Source organism: Callithrix jacchus, chromosome 1, assembly GCF_049354715.1.
Source record: "Callithrix jacchus isolate 240 chromosome 1, calJac240_pri, whole genome shotgun sequence".
Lineage (NCBI taxonomy): Eukaryota > Metazoa > Chordata > Mammalia > Primates > Cebidae > Callithrix > Callithrix jacchus.
In genome coordinates this window covers 101,406,677-101,427,449 of record NC_133502.1, presented here as the reverse complement: position 1 = coordinate 101,427,449, position 20,773 = coordinate 101,406,677, and the positions used below count along the sequence as shown (strand labels likewise).

General features: G+C 44.1%; 1 protein-coding gene across 19 annotated transcripts in view; it reads right to left on the bottom strand.

Moving 5' to 3' along the window:
* The window catches only part of TLE1 (TLE family member 1, transcriptional corepressor), a 98,611-nt gene that overhangs the window by 10,858 nt on the left and 66,980 nt on the right, over positions 1–20,773 (bottom strand). For 11 of the 19 annotated variants that reach the window (XM_008994808.4, XM_078349144.1, XM_078349178.1 and 8 more), the window contains 5 exons: positions 19,385–19,438; positions 18,734–18,886; positions 16,680–16,824; positions 15,456–15,646; positions 13,592–13,668 (listed from right to left, as the gene is read on the bottom strand). In XM_008994808.4, the coding sequence (XP_008993056.1) occupies positions 13,592–13,668; positions 15,456–15,646; positions 16,680–16,824; positions 18,734–18,886; positions 19,385–19,438 (620 nt within the window). The remainder of the gene's footprint in view (positions 1–13,591; positions 13,669–15,455; positions 15,647–16,679; positions 16,825–18,733; positions 18,887–19,384; positions 19,439–20,773) is intronic. The other 8 variants (XM_008994809.5, XM_078349151.1, XM_078349179.1 and 5 more) reach the window with 1 other exon arrangement.

The window sequence follows — 20,773 nt, the reverse complement described above, 5'->3', positions numbered from 1 at the left end:
ATTATGCACGTTCTACTTTGAAGACCACTACTTCCACTTTCTTAACCCAAAATCACTAGGAGATCTAGAAGTTCAAACCATAAACAGTAAGTGAAGTATGCACTGTTTCCTCCTTCCCATAACCCTGGAGAAAGTGTGGGCCCTTTCTGGAGCTTCTCACTGGCAGATTTACATACAATGTAAACACCATGAGTACTAACACAGAGCTTAAATTTTCATTTTAATACAAAGTCAAATTTGGTAAAGTAACTCAGCAAGCACAAAACTGAAAACCAATTATGCCAGGTCTCTACCACCCTGCACTTAAAACCCACATACATTTGCTTGAAAATAAAATGCATGCTATTATCTTCCCTCCTTAAAAGCAAAACATAAAACACATGAAGACTTTTAAACTTCCCCTCCACTCAACCACAGGACACAATCTCAATCTGTTATCTGTTGGCAAATCGGTTCCAGTAACTAACAGTAAATAGCTATTTGGCCCAAATCCTTAATGTTATTCTTAATTTGAATGAATTAGCACATATAATGGGAACCATGGAGACTGTCCTGGGAAATAAATATGCACACAAAAACAATATAGTGCAAAGCCCTCACATCACCAAACCACTAAATCTCATTTTTTATCCAACAGGATTATTTGGTGTCCTTCGCAAATATCAAGTCCACATGATACTTCAACAGGCATATTATCGTTAGTTGAACAGGAACCTATGCCACTTACTATGGGACATTTCAAGCCATAACCAAATAGCATTTTGTTGTCCTTGAAGTTTGCCACAGAACTGTGGGAGTTTAAGTCTATTCGAGTCCTACAAGAATTCTGGGCTTTGAAGAATGCTCAATGAACAAAGTCCAGCAGCAAGTTCTATGACCCAGAATCAGGGTCCATGCTCTGGGTCCAAAAACAACAACAAAAAAATCCAGATGATACTGAAGAAATGACAAGTAAATTTCCATAAGATAAAACAATTGGGTTGCACATGATTTATAAGGATGGTGGTTAAGCGGGAAAACTGCTTCTCAAAGATGTCAGTGCTATGAGAGAAATGACACACGTGAAGATTAGTTTCTCTCTGTGTACCACAAATCAAGCTGAGTGCCTCCAGGGAAGGCCAGGTTTCCATCAGGCACCCTTTTCAGCAATCCCAGATTTTTCAGAGGAAGGAAATTTTATCTTCCTTCAACTGGAAACCTGCTTATGATAGAGTTAAATGTTCCAGATTAAATAGATGCACCAAGTACCAGACAGGAGATGTGTCTGCTGATCTTTGAAAGACACCCACTTCTCTCCCAGGTGTCCTCTTCTTTAAACTGCAAAGGAGGCCCGTGATCATCATACGGAGGCAATTTAAAATTGATTCACAATGCAGCGAGCTTCTGTCAGAAGCTGTGAACACGCATCCGTCCCAGGGGAAACCCATATGGATATTAATACATCAGTCACAGGGGGCCTCGGAGGAAGCTGGTGCTGCCTGCTGTGCTGAAGAGCCAAATCAAATGAACACACCAGAGCAACACAAAGGGCGGATGGGTCTTTAGGAGAGATCAAGTAGAAGGAAAACACGAGGAAGGGGAGGTTATTCACCTACAATAATAACAGAGCTTCTTCGATAAAAGGCCACCCTGAGGGCTCATCATGACAATGGTGAAGAGATCCCAGAAGGAAGCACAACCTTCTCTACTGGTTGAGGAACTAAGAAAAGTAAAACCAATCAGAAAGATTGTCTAAACAGATTGTATGAAAAGACTCTTTACAACGAATGTATAAACAGATAGTGAGTATTCATAAATATCGCTCACACCTGAATTCAGAATGAAGCCAGACACAAAAGAATGCACATGGAAATGACTACATTTCTGGAATTTCACACACAGGCAAAATTCATCTACAGTATTGAAAGTAAAGGTGGTGGTTAACCGTGGTGACTACAAGGGGCATGGGAGGGGTTTCTGGGCAATGATCCTGCTCTATTCCTTGATCTAAGGACTGGCTACACAGGTGGCTGCCTTTGGTGACAAGTCTCTGAGCCAGACACATACAATTCATGCACTTTTCCATATGTGTATGGTATTTAAATTTTTAAAGTTTGGATTCATTTAGTTATTCAAGAAAAAGTCAAGATGAAGGCTCTTAACCAGTTAACACATTACATTAGGTCCACAGCCAAATCAAGTGTCCAAACTTTGCTGTTAAATGAACCTCTGATTCTCTGGTCACATCAACTCCAGTCTTGCCAATCAGTCAGCCTGCAGTCTAGAATGTGTCCATGTCATGATCCCTAAGACAGAAATAATAATAAAATAGAGAGGTCCGCAGGGGTTGCTGTAAGGATTAAAGTGATAACAGCTGCAAAACACTTAACACAGCACTTGACACCTGCAGTGAGTCTTCAGGAAATGACAGTATTGTTATTGAACCACCACAACTTTAAAAAAAGGAAAGTGAAGATATGTTGAATTGAGCCCTTTTATCTCAACCAGTGGACAAGTATATGGGTCAGGGAATGCGGAAAGGGAGGAAGACACAGGGTGGGGATCAGGAAAGCACAAGGGCAGTGACAAGTCAACGAAAAACACAAAATTCGTGAATCATCAAAGGTGAGAGTGGGGGAAATGGCACTCAGCAAAGGCTAGTAACGCACGCCCAAACAGAGGAGATGGATGTTTGGATAGAATCGTGGCAAACTGCAGGGCAGCAAGTCAGTCCTGGATCCCTTGTGAGGGGACACATGATGAAGCCCACGTGCATCTCAGAAGGCCTCAGAACTGAGCCCCAGCCCCCACCTAGCTTTCTGAATCAAGCTCCCACAGACCAGGACCGCTTCTGATTCTGAAATCTGGTGTCAAAACTGAAAAGAATAAAGCCCACTTGAATTCACAGATTTAAAAATTGAATGAAATAAAAACCCATTCAGAGCAAGGGACTTTTCATTTACTGAGCACACAGCAGAGGTGAAGGAACTAAAAGCAAGAGTCCCCACCAGGCTCCTTCGCAGCTGCAGTGAACTGGAAAACAAGACCTTGTTCCACAGGGGCAGGCTGTTTATTCCCCAAGCAGACCGGGCTCCTCTTAATAAAACTAAGCTGTGTTCTGTGGTCAAAGGAAAACAGGTGTTTACAGGGTTGCTGGTTTGCTGGAAATAGGAACTGCAGTGGCAGAATCAACTAAACAGTAATGAAGAACCACAGACCCTGGAGATGATGGCTGCAGTCAAGCCCCGCTGCCTATGGACTCACCGCTTTGGATGTGAAACTGTTAGCTATATTAACAAGGATCAAAAATCTGATTGTGTCAAAAACCTTCATTCGCTCTTCAAGCTCTTTACATGAAGCCCTTTACAATTTAGTGCCAACAAGTCTTACTTCATGTGATTTTAAACTCCCAGCCACATGGGACAACAGGCCAGTCCCCTAAAATATCACACGCTGTCACATCTCCAGGTTGCGCACAAACTGTTCCCTCCTGCTATAGAACAGCACCGCCTCCTTCATAAGTACACACGGCTTCCTCCCTCCCTCTGCCTGCCGCAACCTCCCCAGCCTGGATGAATCTTTCCCAGGGTCTTAACTTTTCGTACAAACCTCTATCATAGTATTTATCATACTGCGAACATTTCTGTCTTTCCTATTCCAGAGTTCTTCAGGGGTAGGCAGAAGGCTTCACCAGCTGGCACTCCATCAATGGATCAGAACACCACATGTTGTCTACTGTTACCTAATCACTTACAAGTTAAGACATGAAAAGTTGCCCCGGTAAGGAAAATGTGCTAAAATAAGGTGGGCCATCCTCTCTAAGCCCCTGGGTTATGCTATCCCAGGCAATGTCTAGCAATCATACCACATGTCACTATGAGATGGTAGCAATTTTCCCAAGGAGGAATAGCAGTCTCTAGAGAGCTGACTTAGACCACAAAGAAGACAATGAAAGCAATGACAATAATGCAGTGAAATCCATGGCTTTTGCCAAAGTCAGCTAAATCCAGTGGATGCCGGGCCCCACCCAAGCAAGCTGTGGCAGAAGTGACCACGGGTCACACGGACAAGCTCCACCCTGCATCTGGGCCCTGGAAAGCAGGACTCGCACAGTCAGGAGACACAAGCACCTGCTTCAGTTTAGTGGCTAGTAACATGTGGGCACCATGTCTAACTAACTTGAGCCTCCTTTCCCTATTTTTACAATGCACCCTGACAAAACTTTGCCTATGAACAGGACTGCTGAGGTGTGAAGTAATGAAGCCACATGGGAAAGTACTTCAAGAGAACTATGAAGCGCAATATAGTCAACCTTTGCTTGCCACATCACAGGAGGGGGCTCACTATCCCTTACTGTTTAGAGATGAGGGAAGGTGGCACAGGACAGGCTAAGTACCTCACCCACAACCATCCAGCTAGTAAGCGGTAGGGCCAACTCCAGGTCAGCCCAGCTGCAAAAGTGGAGCTGTTAATCTTTACGTTACCTACCACGTCAGCACTACCTGTGATGTTATACCCTCAAGTGGGATAATGTGGGACCCACTAGGACAGAGACACCTACCCCAAACATCGTGAGCAACATGAGGCATGTGGACATCATGAGTGTGACTGTGGGGGCTGGGTAACTGGGCTCCTTCTAGCATGGATGAGAATAATGTAATTTATGATTCTGGAGGATACTCTTAGCCTGAAAACTAATAAAGGTGGTGGCTGGGGGAATAGTGACATGGGGCTCATAAGAAAATCAGAGTCTTATTATTATTCTAAGATTTTAGGAGAAGAATGTAGAATTTACCTGCTTACGGGTAAAACCTCCCTTTGTCAATTTTTTTTAAGAGTCTGTACATCTAACCCACAACATCTACAAAATTTTTCCAGTTTGGCCCTTCTTGTATTCTTCTAAATAACAAATATACAGAACAGGGTATAATTCCTACCTTATTTGGAAGACAGCATTTCTACATCAGTGGAGGGCTTTATTAACAACTAACTTACATGTAGCAAACTTCAAAGCATTAGGCTGGGAGATTCTTTGTTTTCTTATTTAGATGAATACACTTCTATTTTCATTTACCTTTTAAAGGGAAATATAAAACTTCTTAAAATGGATATGTAAAAGAAGATTACAAGCAAAGAAAACAAGAAAGAGATGACTTAAGTTGATAAACGAGGAGGTATTTCAGCCAAAGTCAACATTTAAGATTCTGAGTTCTAGGACCTAACTTCCTCCATCAATTACAGGGTTCCAAACTTCTCAATGTGCTGGGGCAGGAACAAGGCTCCTATATAGGACAAAGATACAAGTGGAGAGATTCCTGGATGAAAAGTAACACAAAAAGAGGCTTCATATACTGCTATTTCAAAGCTAAACGAAAAAATTCTAGCAAAGGAACTACTCACTACAGACAAAAGTGAGCATTATCCAAACAAGAAATAAACACACTCTATTTATATCCCATAAACCAAAAGGCCTTTCTGACAAGGTGAAGAGGGAGAGAGAGAAGTAAAGGGAGGAATCACTGTAGCTAAACACAACTAAACAAGGATGTCAAAAGGAAGGTCCTTCCAGCTACTCAGGAGGCTGAGGAGGGAGGATCACCTGAGCGCAGGAGTTCAAGATCAGCCTGGAGATCCCCGTGTCATTTTTCTTTTAAAAAGAAAGGGCCTCAGCTCAACTTAATCTCAAAAAATAAAGCTACATATTCCTATATCATCAGAAGGTAGAAAAACAGAAATTAAACTAATACCCACATGGCAGTAATAGGGAACAGAGTGGGCATGTTGTTTTTAGCATTTAATAGAAAAAAAAAAAAAAAACCTACCCAAATATCACTGTGATGGTCAATTTTATATGTCAACTTGATTAGACTAAGGGGTGCCAGGGCGGCTGATAAAACTTTATTTCTAGGTGTATCTGTGAGGCTGTTTTTAGAAGAGATTAGCATTTGAATAGGTAGCCTGAGTAAAGAAGGTCCCCTTCCCCATGCAGGTGGCATCACTGAGGGCCTGGATGGGGCAGAAAGTCAGGGGAGGAGAAAATGTGCCCTTGCTTGAGCTGGGACACCCACCTACTGCTGCTCTCCATCGTCAGTGCTCTTGGTTCTCGGGCCTCAGCTTGGAGTAGAACTACACCGGCTTTCCTGGGCCTCCAGCCTGCAGTCTACACAGCCATGTGAGTCAATCCCTCCTAATCACTCTTTCTCTATATCCGTACCTATAGCTGATTGGTTCTGTTTCTCTGGAGAACCCAGACTAAAACAACCCCATCAAATAAAAAGAGGGCTGAATCAATTTTTAAGTCCACCAAATAAGTCACTATGGAATCTAGACATGAACACAGAAATCAGAAAATCAGAAACAGAAAAAGTGGAGTGAAAGGGGAGAGCCCCTGGCCAGTGAAACTTTTTCTTGGCTAAAAGCCTGGAAAGGGTCTCTAATCACTACTGCAAGTGTTTTCCTATGAGGCAATTTTACCCCAAATGCAGTCAGGATTTTCTTATTCCTTTAGGCTCTAAACCAAAAAGGTACTTTAAAGATTTATTTAAACACTAAACAAGTGGGTAGAAGATTTCTAAATTACATGTCTGGCATTAAAACACAGGGTGAAAGGACCTGTAACTACCCTAGACTCTTAAGCCAAACTATTATTAGTCTGAGTTATTACTGACCTCTAGGTGCTAATATATAAGGCAGGTAGAGCACAGCCCCTGGGTATTTATAGGGTGAACAGCAGTGCTACAGTGCCAGAAAAAAAAAAAAGTTTAACTAAACTTTGGAATTTCTCTTACCAATGATCTCCACAGAGCTCAGGGGAATAAATGTCCTAAAACTAAAAATGAATTCAAGTTAAGCTGAACTAAACAATACCAATTAAATCCAGCCTTGAGGGTGTGAAAACAAGCTCAGGGTTACCTCCCATAAACCACTACTACTTAATAATTCTAAAATGCGAACCAAGGGTCTTCTTCAGAAAAGAATGAATCACAGGGTCTTACACAATCCTGGACCCGTCACCCACCTATTCAAGGCAAGGAACATTTGTTTTCCTGGATGTCTACGCTCAAGGGACAAGACTTAGGGAGCTTCCATCCTCCTGGGAAGCAAGCAGATAGAAACATGGTTTGTACACGATTATAATCCAAGCTCAAAGTGTGAGCAACGTCCTAAAGAGGTTTCACGGTGCACCTGGAGGGAGACCATAGATGGGAAGGCATCCATGAAGGCTTCATGAAGGAGGCAGCAATGCAAGTGGGCTTTGGAGGACAGAAAATACTTCAACAGGAAGAGATGAAAAGCACTGAGAAGGAAAGCAGCTCCAGGAAGCAGGGGCCGGAGTCATCAGGGAGCGGAGGCTCAACCTACTGGGTTAGCACAGGATGTAAAGAACACAGGACATGACACCAGAAAAGCAGGCTGGGGCGATATTACTGGCGGGGCCTTGAATGCCATGTCAATTCACACAGGTCAAACACCCCTTATTCAAAATGCTTTAGGACGAGAAGTGTTTCCAATTTTGGATGTTTTCAGACTTTAGAATCTTTACATATATATAAACGAGTTATCTTGGGGATGGGACCCAATCTAAACACAAAATTCACTTCTGTTTCATAGAGACGATATATACATATCCTGAAGGCAATTTTAGTTTTCCCTGAGAAATGCCGGATAAACTGGTGTTGTGTTTTGACTACACCTTGTCGCATGAGGTCAGTTGTGGAATTTTCCATGTGTGGCATCATGTTGGCACTCAAAAAGTTTCAGATTTTGAAGCATTTGGATTTTAATTTTCAGATTAAGTGCCAGGGTGGTTGGGAAAGCCTACCGAGATCTTGTCATCTTAACACCAGAAACAGGAGTGCGGAATGGCAGCAGTGAAGTCATCTTGCTCTGTTCCACTTTGACTGACAACAATGTGAAGCCACAGGACCTCTGCACATGCTGGTCTCTCCATCCAGAGGTTCAGTCCCTGGCCCCATTGGGTTAGTGCAGCTCTGAAAATGCTTCTGCAGGGAATCCCTGCTTGACCCTCCCCAATGGTATCAGTCCCCCATGCCCTGTCTTTTGCTTTCTAGAACAGTGTTCCTCTGTAATAGCTCTGTGGTAGCCTCAGGGTGCCTATAATTCTGCTTTTGTTTCTGGATCTCTCATTTCTCAAGTGTTTTCAGCTCAAAATAATCACTATATCTAAGGGGCATATTTTGGGGTGGCATGTCCTGAACTTCTTGTTCCCCTTGAAGGAGTTCAGGACACACCACAACAAAATATGCCCCTTTGGTGTAGTGGTTATTTTGAGCTGAAAACACTTGAGAAATGAGAGATCCAGGAAAGACTTTCTGACCTCTCCCTTTCTATACAAAAACAGGCCATAAAATTTCCCATGAGAAAGGTGCCCTCCCTGTACCAGAAACAGAACAACAGCCTTGTATCATCAGTCTGGGAATCAACACTAGAGGGGATATGTACAAATAAACTTACCAAAATAAACTTTGTCTCCCATGAGTTTTTCCCCAATATATGTATCACTTAGTTACTTCCTCACAATTTACTGCCCCTAGCCCAAACCTCTTTTTCTTGTCATGTCTTCACAAATTTATTATTTCTTTGTATAAAAGTGATACAAGGCTGGGCGTGGTGGCTCACACCTATAATCCCAGCACTTTGGGAGGCCAAGGCGAGTGGATCACTTGAGATTAGGAATTCAAGACCAGCCTGGCCAACATGACGAAACCCCATCTCTACTAAAAATACAAAAATCGGCCAGACATGGTGGCATACATCTGTTAATCCCAGCTACTAGGGAGGCTGAAGCAGGAGAATCACTTGAACCCGGGAGGCGGAGGTTGCAGTGAGCTGAGATTAGGCCACTCCAATCCAGTCAGGGTGACAGAATGGGACTTTGTCTCAAAAAAAAAAGGGGGGGATGCAGGCTGTCTGCTCTGGTCACTTCTCCGGGTCTTCAGTTCCTTGTGAAGACTCCCATATACACCTAAAAATCTTAATAAGTATTGCATGCTTTTCTCCTGTTAATCTATCTTATGTCAGTGTGATTCTCAGGCCCAGCCGCAAACTCTGAGAGGGCAAAGGAGAATTTTTCCTTCCCTACACCCCTTCCTAGGCTGTGTGCTCCCAGTGGGGTCCCCTTTGCCTATGCAGGAGATAACAATGAAATATGTGGAAGTGTGGATGGAAAGGAAGTGACAGGGTCTGGATCTTAGTGAGCAGGTGATGTGGGAGCCCTAAATCACGGCCCCCAAGACAGGGCTAAAGACAGACAAATTCTAGCCAGAAGAGAAGCCTCAGGGTGGCGTGGAAGTCTCAAAACATTGAAGAGCTGCCATGAGGATGATGGATTAGCAGTGTGCTGGTGTGGTCTCCAGGGGTAGGAAGGGCCAAGATTGATGGGTCAAAGTTCTAGGGAGACAGATTCAGCTCAAGGGCTAGAAGACTTTTCACAGAGCCATGGAAAATGCATTGCTCTGGGCAGCAGTGGGTCCCCATCCTTGGACACGCACAGTCAGAGGCATACAGTCACTGGGCGAGGCTATCTTAGCAGACTTCAACCATAGATGCTCATTTATACTAAAGAAACGTTAAGGTCCCTCCTGCCCCAGCTGAATTATGCTGACTATAACACTCTTAGAAGGCACTCATCCATCTGCACGTGGACCCCTCAAGCTCTCTCTGTGCACAACGCAGACTGCCTTCCCTCCCCGGTTCCCTGGGAGACTTATTCCTTCCTGCACACGCTTTAGCTTCAGTGTATGTGCTCACCCCATGGATTTCTGACCCTAATTTTGGTCACTTCTTTACATGTCTCCCTATCACACACTGCTCTGCCTCAAGAGCACATATCACAAGTTAACCAGGATATTTACAGTTCTTTTAATCACATAGTCAAGTCCCCATGGCCAGAGAAGGCTGAGAGCAACCTCTTTCCTGGAGCACGCCTGGCATCACGCATGCTCACACTCCGTCTACGAATGACAACTGCGCCTTCTGTCTGCGTCACCCAAGCATTCTTTCTGTGGGTCTTCTGCAGATAATTATTTGTATAACCTTTAACACCTTGTTCACTGTACCCTGGACACATGAGTTTGTCCCCATTTCTCTTAAGTGCCTCAGACCAGCCCTATTCAATGTGTGGTCAGCAAACACTGGCTACTGTTTGCAGTGAGAGGAGTGCAGTCATCAAGAGTGAGCTATAGCAACCTGAGGGTGTAGGGCTGTCTACTCTTGTAACAACAAAAAATGCACTTGGATTTTTGTATCTTTTTCCTCCTATTCATTTGTATGATATGTTACAAATGTATCCATCTTTGACTTACTGGGGAAAAAAAACTGGTCTGTCACCATAAATGGTTTGAGCAGCACTGCCTCAGGCTATATTACTTTACTCAATAATAAGAACAGCAAGTCCTCTCATACTAATTAATTAGGTAAATATGGGCAGTAAGATTATACATAGCCCAGACACTGGCAACAATGGCAAAGTTGATTTTTCCTTCTGATATTGTCTATCTTCCTCACATAATATGGCTCAAACATGAAAGAATCCCTTAGGCTGGGCACTGCAGCTCATGCCTGTAGTCCTAGTACTCTGGGAGGCTAAGACAGGAGGATCACTTGAGCCCAGGAGTTTGAGACCAGCCTGGGCAACACAGGGAGACCCAGTGTCTCAAAAAAAGAGAGAAAGAGAGAGAGATTTTAATTATTTTAGAGACAGCAATGATTGCTCAGATCCAAAGACCAATGGCCATTTTGACCAACATGAGAAAAGTACCCTGACATGCGAGTCTCACAGCTTTGGCCACTGTGTCACTGTCCTCGTCCTTAGGAACACTGTGATTCTAGTTTGCATGGCTTTGAACACAAAGAAATGCGAAGTGCTCACAAGCCAAGGACGAGAATACTTGACTCTAATAAGCATGATACTACTACTCCCTTACATCTGCTTATGTTAGCACATATAAACACATATAAGGAACAGGGTCCAATTTAACTGTGACCACCCACCAGCCTTCCACCCTAGCATCACAGCTCATAGCTCTACTCACGGCCTTCCCTCACTGCATCCCATACACCCAAGGTGGGGACTTAGCAGCTGAACACACTCCCTGTGCCTCTAACTCTTGTTCCTAAGGGTCAGCTGAACTTGGCCTTATTTGCCTGTTATTCCACCAGAGGTTCATCAGTTACTGGTATTACTGTTTCTCATCACAACTTTACTGGTTTGCCCTTTATCCACTCACCAATCAGTAGAACACAACAGCTACAACACTGCTGATACCACAGGTAAGAAATGCTCACAAGTGCCCCAAGGACCTCCCAGGCTGGAAGCAGGGTGACATTCCCAAATACCAACAAAAACACACCAGGTAATAAGTAGTTCATGGGTACTCAACTGGAAGAAAACTACTAGCTAAGTGAGCACTGAGCAATGCTACCCATGACTCCAACCCTGCTCTTCATTGGGCACAGATGTCATCTTAAATTCTGAACATCGCTACGGATTCCTAGTGTAGACAAAAACCTCAATTTCATCATGAATCAAATTACTGTGAAATAGATAAAAGAATGCATGAAAAGTAGAGCAATGGGAATCGGGTTTCCTAAAAAGCACGTGATAGGGTAAGAAATTCAATTTTATCTCATGCTGGTGGTTTATTTGAAACAAGGCTATTATCAAAACCACACAAGGATGACCAGGCAGCTGAGTGGACTGCTCAAAATAATTCACCATGCTGGGAGTGCTGACTCCAAGCACTTGGGGAGGCCAAGGCAGGAGGATCTTGTGAGGCCTGGAGTTTGAGACCAGCCTGGGCAACATAGGGAGATCCTGTCTCTACAAAAATAAATTTTAAAATTGGCCAGGTATAGTGACACATGCCAGTAGTATTAGCTACTCAGGAAGCTAAGGCAGGAGGACTGCTTGAGCCCAGGAGGTCGAGGCTGCAATGAGCTTTAATTATGGCTCTGCATTACAGCCTGGGCAACAGAGCAAAACCTGTTTCTAATAAAAAACTCACTAATGTGACACACAAGTGACGTAATGATAAAAGCTAAAAGCAACCATGTGAAGGCAAGGATATGACAAAAACAGAAGGCTTAAGACATGTAGCACCAGTACCTCTATTTTTAAAAAATCAGCCGGGTGTGGTGGCTCACGCCTGTAATCCCAGCACTTTGTGATCCAAGGCGGGCGGATCACCTGAGATCAAGAGTCCAAGACTAGCCTGACCAATATGATGAAACCCGTCTCTACCAAAAATACAAAAATTAGCCGGACATGGCGGCATGCGTCTGTAATCCCAGCCACTTAGAAGGCTGTGACAGGAGGATCACTTGAACGTGGGAGATGGAGGTTTCAGTGAGCGGAGATCATGCCATTGCACTCCAGCCTGTGCAACAAGAGCAAAACTCCGTCCCCCCAAAATAAAATAAATAGCATTTGTAAAGACCTGCCCTTTTCTTTTCTTTTCTTTTCTTTTCGAGACAGAGTCTTGCTCTGTCACCCAGGCTGGAGTACAGTGGTGTGATCTTGGCTTACTGCAAACTCCGCCACCCAGGTTCAAGCAAGTCTCCGGCCTCAGTCTCCCAAGTAGCCAGGATTACAGACACACACCACCACGTCCAGCTGATTTTTGTATTTTCTGTAGAGACGGCGTTTCACCACACTGTCCAGGCTGCTCTCAAATTCGCAACCTCAGGTGGTCCACCTGCCTTGGCCTACCGAAGTGCTAGGATTACAGGCGTGAGCCACCGCACCTGGCCTCTACCATTTTCTATCTTAGGAAAAAGCAGAGTTTTGCTACTAAGTGAAACAAACAGAACTTCACATTTCAATTCTGCTGTTTAAAAAATCTGAGAACGTCAGAAATTCTTTGAAATCACACTTCTAATTACTAACATTATGAAAAGGAAGCAATTTTTTAAGTGACCCAGGAAGAATACCCAACTGAGTTTTTAAAATTCCAATGCTTTTGTGCACTGGACACAAACTGAAGCTTAGCTTCTTCTTCCCCACAAAGCCACTTTGCTTTTTGTAATTCTAGATCTCTCAGAGTACTCATCCAAACTTTTACTTGCGGGTGGTTGGCATCCACAGGTTACCTGTGTTGGCATCCAACACAACCTGCCCTTCAAATAACTCTCATTTCCACCAAAATAAGAAAAAGGTGGCACTGAGCGAGGTAAAGAGATGACATATTTCAAATGTCTGAGCCTGCAAGAGTTTGTGACAGCTGAGTGCCCACAGCACAGCACTGTTGGAAATCTCCAGCAGCTGCCCTCTAACCAAATGGCAGAGCAGAGCAGCTTTCTGAAGGGTCAAGTGAGGAGGGCCAACCACCTCCAGCGCTCTCCTCCCACCTCGTCCTCATCTCCAACAGTTTCTCTCCAGAAATAACTAAACTTAGGAGATCATCCCCAGGGAGAAGACAGAGGCATGACACCTACAAGCTATCTATTTATAGAAAGTGTTAATCCTCAGGAAAAAGACACCAGAAATCTCCTTGGAAACGCCCAAGCCTGTACTCCCTTTGGAATTCTAGTCTAATACCACTGACTAAATAACCACCTTTAATAACAAAACTAAGGTCTTTGAGGTACTTACGGTTTTCCCCCAGGGATTCCTGCCAGGTTTGGAGGAATGGTAGGTACTCTCATATGAGGGGGAGGATCAAAACCCACCTGGAAACAAAAATAAGACATTGCAGACTCAGTTTATTGCAGCAGGCACTTTGTGAACATCAGTATCTTTCATTAGAAACTCAGATCCCACTGGGTCCAGTGGCTCACGCCTGTAACCCCAGCAATTTGGGAGGCTGAGGTGGGCAGACGGCCTGAGGTCTGGTCTGGCCAACGTGGTAAAACCCCATCTCTACTAAAAATACAAAAATCAGCCAGGCGTGGTGGCAGGTGCCTGTAATCCCAGCTACTTGGGAAGCTCAGGGAGGAGAATCACTTGAACAGGCTGTGGTTCAAGTGAGCTGAGATCGTGCCATCGCACTCCAGCCTGGGCAACAGAGCAAGACTCCGTCTCAAAAGATAATAAAAATAAAAAAATAAACTCATAGATCCCCAAAGCAACATAAATGGGAACAGTAACATGGCCTAGTGTTTTTCTTTTTGATTACAATGCAAGAGATAACAGAAGCACTCCTGAACACCACAAGACCCACTTCCTTTTTGGGAGGTGGAGAGGAGATGTGATCTACTTGTGTTGTGAGAACCATCTCCCCATGGTAAACACTTCCCTTAGACTTGCAAGCAAGTTCACAGAGCAATGTGTTGTATTAGGATTTCTCAGCCTCAGCACTATGGTCATTTTGTGCCAAATAGTTTTTTTCTTTGTTGGGGGCTGTCCTGAGCACTGCAGGATGTTGAACAGCATTCCTGGCCCCTACTATTTATGTACCAAGAGGAATCTGTATCTGCCCCCCACCCTGTCACCAGTTATGATAATCAAAAATGTCTGTAGATATTATTAAATGTTCCCAAGGGACAAAATCATCCCCAGTTGCATACCGTGGGTCTAATTTAATGCTTAAGGATTCATACATGGATTCCCCACTTTGTGCAGCATAAAGACAGCATCTAGTCTCTTAGCTGACCACCTTACTTTGAACACTTTTGCCCGCCACTGCAGAGCCTCTCCTACAAGTGCAATATAAGGAAAAACCAATGAACCTTAATGTCACTGCAAACTAGTGGAGGTAATGCTATGTGAACAGGGGACAAGAAGAGAGAAAGGTACAGGACATATTTCAAACAGCCAAGAGAAACGACTATGGGACATTATACCCTTCATGCAATCCAGGATCGCACAGCCAATCTTACCCTTCAATTGCAGTTTTATGTCTTCTTGGTTAAAAAGTAGGCCATTTGCACAGTGGCAAGAGACAGGGCAAACAGACGAGAGAGAGCCTGCCCCATGGTTCAGACTGTCCAGAATTCTACCAATTTGTTTACAGAGACTGCTGCTTATATGTAAGTCATGCTATTGGGTTTAAAGTGTAATGCAGGAATAGAAAGAGAAAGTGATGGCTTCTCAGACGTTTTTTTCTAAGGTTTAATGATGAGAAAGAAAAAAAAAACTTAAGAAAACAAATGAAAAGGCTTCTGTGAACCACTTGAATTATTTCATCACCTTCAAATAAAAAAAAAATCTACTTTGGTGGGAGAAAACCAGATGTCCCCTGAACCACTGAAGGAGCTTCTAAACACTGCCTTTTTCATCCACAAAAACAGTAAAACAAAAAGCAATTGGCCCTCACTTAATGGAGCAGCGTGCTGATGAAGGCTGACAGAGGAAGATGAGTGTGCAGCTGGGACACTGGATATCTTTGTCTCCGAGGTGTGTGGGGCTGGCTGCTCCTGCCCACGCAGCGAGGAGAGGCCTGGCCCTGAACCTGACAGTGCTCAATGGAGTATGCAGTGTTCCTCTCCCAACCAGAGCCCACCCAACAGCAGCCTACCATGGGGGAGCGCCCGTAGGCCACCACAGCAGCTGCCGCGGCTGCAGCACTCATCTGGGGTGACATGTTGTGTAAACTGGCGTAGGCGGCACCTGGGCTGGTCAGCTCGCCGTTCATGCCAGCGTGGGGGACCATCCCAAAAGGAGCAGGGTATGGGCCAGGCACTGCCAGGGGTGTCCTCAAGCCAGCTGCTGAAAGGAAACACAAACCACACATCACTCAACTGACCCACTCCATCAAACCTGACCAGCAATCCTGGCCTCGTCATTTGTTAGAGTCACTCATCTCACGGGCGAGAAAAACAGGGAAGGCTTCTGGGGGCGGGGGGAAATCAACTCCAATTTATATGCTGGATCCCTCCTTCCCCAGGGCGCAATTCATCTCCAGGAAAGAAAAGACTCCAGGGGAAGCACAACCCACACATTTTCTCATTCGTGTAAGTGGCAGCACCGGGAAGCCAGGGGAATTAAGCGTATTACCATACCCAATTTACAGAGGGCAAACCAAGGCACAGACACTAAGTGTTTACCTGACTTAATCTCAAAAGAAGACTTTCTCGATAAAATCCAAGATTTCTCTTTCAGTCCGAACTTTCCATTCCCTGGTACCAATTCCAAATGAAAACCCAATCCTGGATTTATGTAAACCAAAGCACGGGTTTAGGAGGAATATTTTGTTGCCTATTTTCCTTTGGGCCCAGGTTGTTGCTTTTTTTCCTTTCCCACTGGGGAATGGCAGGTTGCAAATTATGAGTTTTTTAAGGGCTGGAGTCACAGGGAAACCCTCCTAATTTCTACTGAAGGGCAGAACACGACTCCTGAAGCCTCCCCAAGCAGAAAACCAGTCAACTACAGTCTGCACAGTTGGGCCGGCCAAACCGCTGTTTCAGCCAATAATAGCAAAGTCAGACACACAATGCTAGTTAGGTAGGGAGGTTTGTGTACAAAATAATGATCAGAAACTTTAGTAAAGTCCCTAGGATTTGAAATATGTAAAAATAAAAGAAAAGCTGAAAGTAAACAATTGGAGACTGAACAGACTGCAGCTGCTGAAACCCAGGGACAAAAATCTGTTTCTTATCATGGCTTTTTCCGAGATAGGAAGGAGGGTGGCCATAAGTACATTTCATATTTGTGGGGCAATTGCGTCACAAGATTAACAGACAACAAATCAAGCTGGGAATGGGAGAAACAAAACAAAGCACAATGAGAGGCGACGCTCTACCCGCTTGGTTAACGAGGGGGTCTATGGCTGGAGGCTTGCCGAGGCCTGGACGGAGGCCTGGAGTGGCGCTGGTGCCCGGCGTTGGCATGTCGCTCCGAGGCGTTGGTGTGCTGGATTTCAGAACAGGCGTGCTGGCTTTTTCATGCTGGTGTCATTAAACAAATTAAATGAGTATTATTTTTAATCCAAGCCATATTACACAATTTATCACAACAGCAGCTGGGACACTGGGCACCTTCTAGCTACTCCCTCAGCCAATTTTCATAAATCCACACAATGTTGACAGCATTAACTTGTGAGCGAGAAATGTTGACCTTTCCTCTTCCTGCCAGAATTAAAACTCGAGCTAGAGATACAGAACATGATCACACTTCTTCCTCCGCAGATTTTATTTTAAAAGTATTTTCCATCAGGCTTGTGGACTTTGGATCTACGCCAAGTTAGAAAGATGACCACCCAGAGAATATTTCCCAGGCACTCAGAAACACATGCCCCAGGCACCAAGAAAAGTCCCAGGAAGACCCCTCTTCAAGTCTCCTTTTTAGGTAGCCCTGGGATTGAGAGAAACGGTGAGAGAGAGTGTCTCAGAGACAAAAGCCTCAGGACTAGCCTTACCAATATGCCTAAAAAGAACAGTGCTTTGGAGTTAAGTGTCACTGCTCACTTGCCTGCATAACCAAAGTGGACCCACCAGTGCAGATCAGAGACTGAACACCAGCAAGGGGCCTTTCAGAATCCAGACAGTAAGGGCACCCTCCCTGGCCTTTCAACCTTTCATGTGCTTTACAGCACAGTCCAAGAACCACTACAGTGTGGCAAAGAGCACAGGCTAAAGAGAGCTCTTTCTGGCCTTGGATCATGGGCCACAGCTGTGTAGCCTTGGTAAGTTATTCATTCCCCCAAATGGTAAAACAGGATAATGCCTGGAGGGACCAGGTAAGGATTAACTGCAGGCTTGTTATGAAATGTTGTTAAAAGATGACGCAGTCTACAAAGTTTGTTGATTGAATGAATGAGCACATGAGTAGGCTCTGATGCTCCAGTTCCTGGATTCCCCTGGGGCATCACTGATCTGACAACTTCAAAACATCGGGGCATGCTCCATAACATGCCCCGATATCAGGGATCAGTCTACTAGGTAAATGGACAACTTGAGAAAATGAAGACTTAAGAATCTCAGAAGTTTGAGGCCGGGCACGATGGCTTATGCCTGTAATCCCGCCACTTTGGGAGGCTGAGGTGGGCAGGCTGCCTGAGGTCAGGAGTTCAAGACAAGCATGGCAAACATGAAACCCTGTCTCTACTAAAAATATAAAAATTAGCAGGGCATGGTGGTGGGCACCTGTAATCTCAGCTACTGGGGAGTCTGAGGCAGGAGAATCGCTTGAACCCAGGAGGTGGAGGTTGCCATGTGCTGGGATCATGCCATTGCACTCCAGCCTGGGTGACAGAGTGAGACTCCATCTCAAAAATAAAAAAGAATCTCAGAAGTCTGACCCATTTGCCAACTGGGAAGTTTCAGAGAGCTCTATGGCAAAGATATATGCCCCAAGTAAGAAGGCAAGGAACATGGACCCTCTCTAATCATGACCCCAAAAGAGAGGGGAAAAAGTAAACCCTGAATGGGGACATAAAACAGAAGGATGAATTTAACTTTTTTTTTTTGACATGGAGTCTCACTCTGTCACCCAGGCTAGAGTGTGGTGGCACAATCTTGGCTCATTGCAACCTCTGCCTCCCAGGTTCAAGGGATTCCCCTGTCTCAGCCTCCTGAGTAGCTAGGACTACAGGCTCCTGCCACCATGCCCAGCTAATTTTTGTATTTTTAGTAGAGATGGGGTTTCACCATGTTGGCCTGGCTGGTCTTGAACTCTTGACCTCAAGTGATCCGCCCACCTCGGCCTCTCAAAGTGCTGGGATGAGTTTCACTATTAAATGCTTAAAAACACAACCCTCAAGTAGCAAACCCCCCACATTTCAAATAGTTTAGGGTCCTCCAGTCCACAATGAAAAATACACTGCCAAACAGGCAGGTGTCAGTTTTCTTTACCTACCAAGCTCATTTCTTTGGATTTCAAAGAAGTGGAACTTCCCGAGGAGGCTGTGGAAGCTGGGCTGCTAGAAGCATCCTTCTTGAGCAGGCGGTTTTTGTCAATTCCATTTTCCCTGGGAGAGTGGGCAGGGCTTGCTCGTGGAGAAGAAGGGTCCTCAACAAGCATAATAAAAAGTTTCCGTAATTTAGCTTGAAACAGACAGAACTTTCCCTTTCCACACTCATTCTCTAAATTAAAGGACAGTGCTGAAAGTCCTTCAGGTTGGGGTGCGCAAGGTGACCAGTACCATATTATAATGAGCAACATGGTATCTGCAAATATACCCGAAAACAACAACCCCACAGTCATATCCCTCTTCGTGCCTCAGGCTTAAGAACTTTACCTAGAGGGCACTGGAAGGAAAGGGGAGCCAGACATCCAACTTAGGCATTCAAAATATCTGGGGAAATACCTTTTTTTAAAAGGAAATAAAACTTTATGTCAGTTAGACCATTATTGCTCCATACATGAGCAACCATTAACTTCTTAATGTAAAAAGTTACAAGAGATCCCCCACTGAAGGGCTCTACTTCCTTCATTCACTGTTAGATTTTTTTTCATAACATTATTCAAATAATTCTGAAGATAAACTTTGATGAAAAAAATGGTTACCTCGTTAGACACATCCACAACCAAGTTGTCATCGCTTTTGTCACCATCACTGTCCTGAAAAAAAGAAACATTAATGCTATTTACTAAAGGCTAAGAATGGGTCTGAAGCACAGTTTGATTTCTTTCTACAGTTCTTGGTAGCAGACAGCCTAAAAAACTAACTGGGACAGGCCTGTGGGTTCTCTATCAGTTTGCCAGCCCTAGTAATTAATATCATCTTCCCCCTCTTCTCAGCTGACCTGGGGCTATGCAAAGCTTCAGGCAGGAATTCTGTAGCAATAGCAAACCAACTATCCAATCACAACTTGTTTACAGGTGAAGGCAAGTTGCAAATACTTGGCAGACTGTAAGAGCTCAGTAATGTTTGCAACTGCTGAATTTCTCTTGGGAGCTGAAATCTCTAATTTGAAATCTGCATACCCTTGTATCAGAGTTTTTCCATTTGATGTCAAGGTAAACCATTTTCCCATGGGATTACGAGTTACTGCAAAAAAAAAATAAAACAAAACAAAAACACCCTCCTAGCAAAGCTAGCTGCTGGATGGAATAAGCAAACAAAACTCAATTTTTTTCTCTTAAGTAACAAGTAAATTAAAAATAAGCCTTTTTAGCAATCAGCTTGAAGTATTTCTGGAAAGATGGAAAAATGACAGATGGCAATATCTAAAGGGCACTAGCATCCTGCAATAGGGCTCTCTTTGTCCCTTCATAAAGCTATCATATTTACTAATCAGAGGAAACTCCAAAGTAGCAATGGGTTTAGAAAAAATTAGGAAAAGCTGTTAATCCAGGCACGCTGGCTCACACTGGTAATCCCAGCACTTTAGGAGACCAAGACAGGCGGGTGGATCACTTGGGGCCAGGAGTTCGAGACCAGCCTGGCGAAACCCCCATCTCTACCAAAAATACAAAAATTAGCCAGGTATGTTGGTACATGCCTTCAGTTGCAGCTATTCAGGCATCTAAGACACAAGAATTATTCGAACCCAGGAGGTGCAGGTTGCAGTGAGCTGAGAGTGTGCCACTGCACTCCAGCCTGGCTGTCAGAGCCAGATTCAGTATCAAAAAATAAATAAAATTAAAGGCTGTTCAATTTAATGATGCGATCACCCCTACATCAAGTTTGAAGCAGGCTGAAAAAGTCTACTTTCTTAGCCAAAAGGTCTCATGTCCTTTAGGGTAGAGTAATACTTTATACAATGGAGGCATATGGAAAAGGCAGGACAACTCAATAGGTTTGAATTCTTGAAAAGGAAGAGGTCCTTAATTTATGATCTAAACAATGCTTTTACTGATGTTGTCAATGGAGAATATAGAAATAATATCTGAAAAACATTAGTACACAGAAACGCAAATACAATCCACATTGGCCTTCTGTAGGCCCACAAA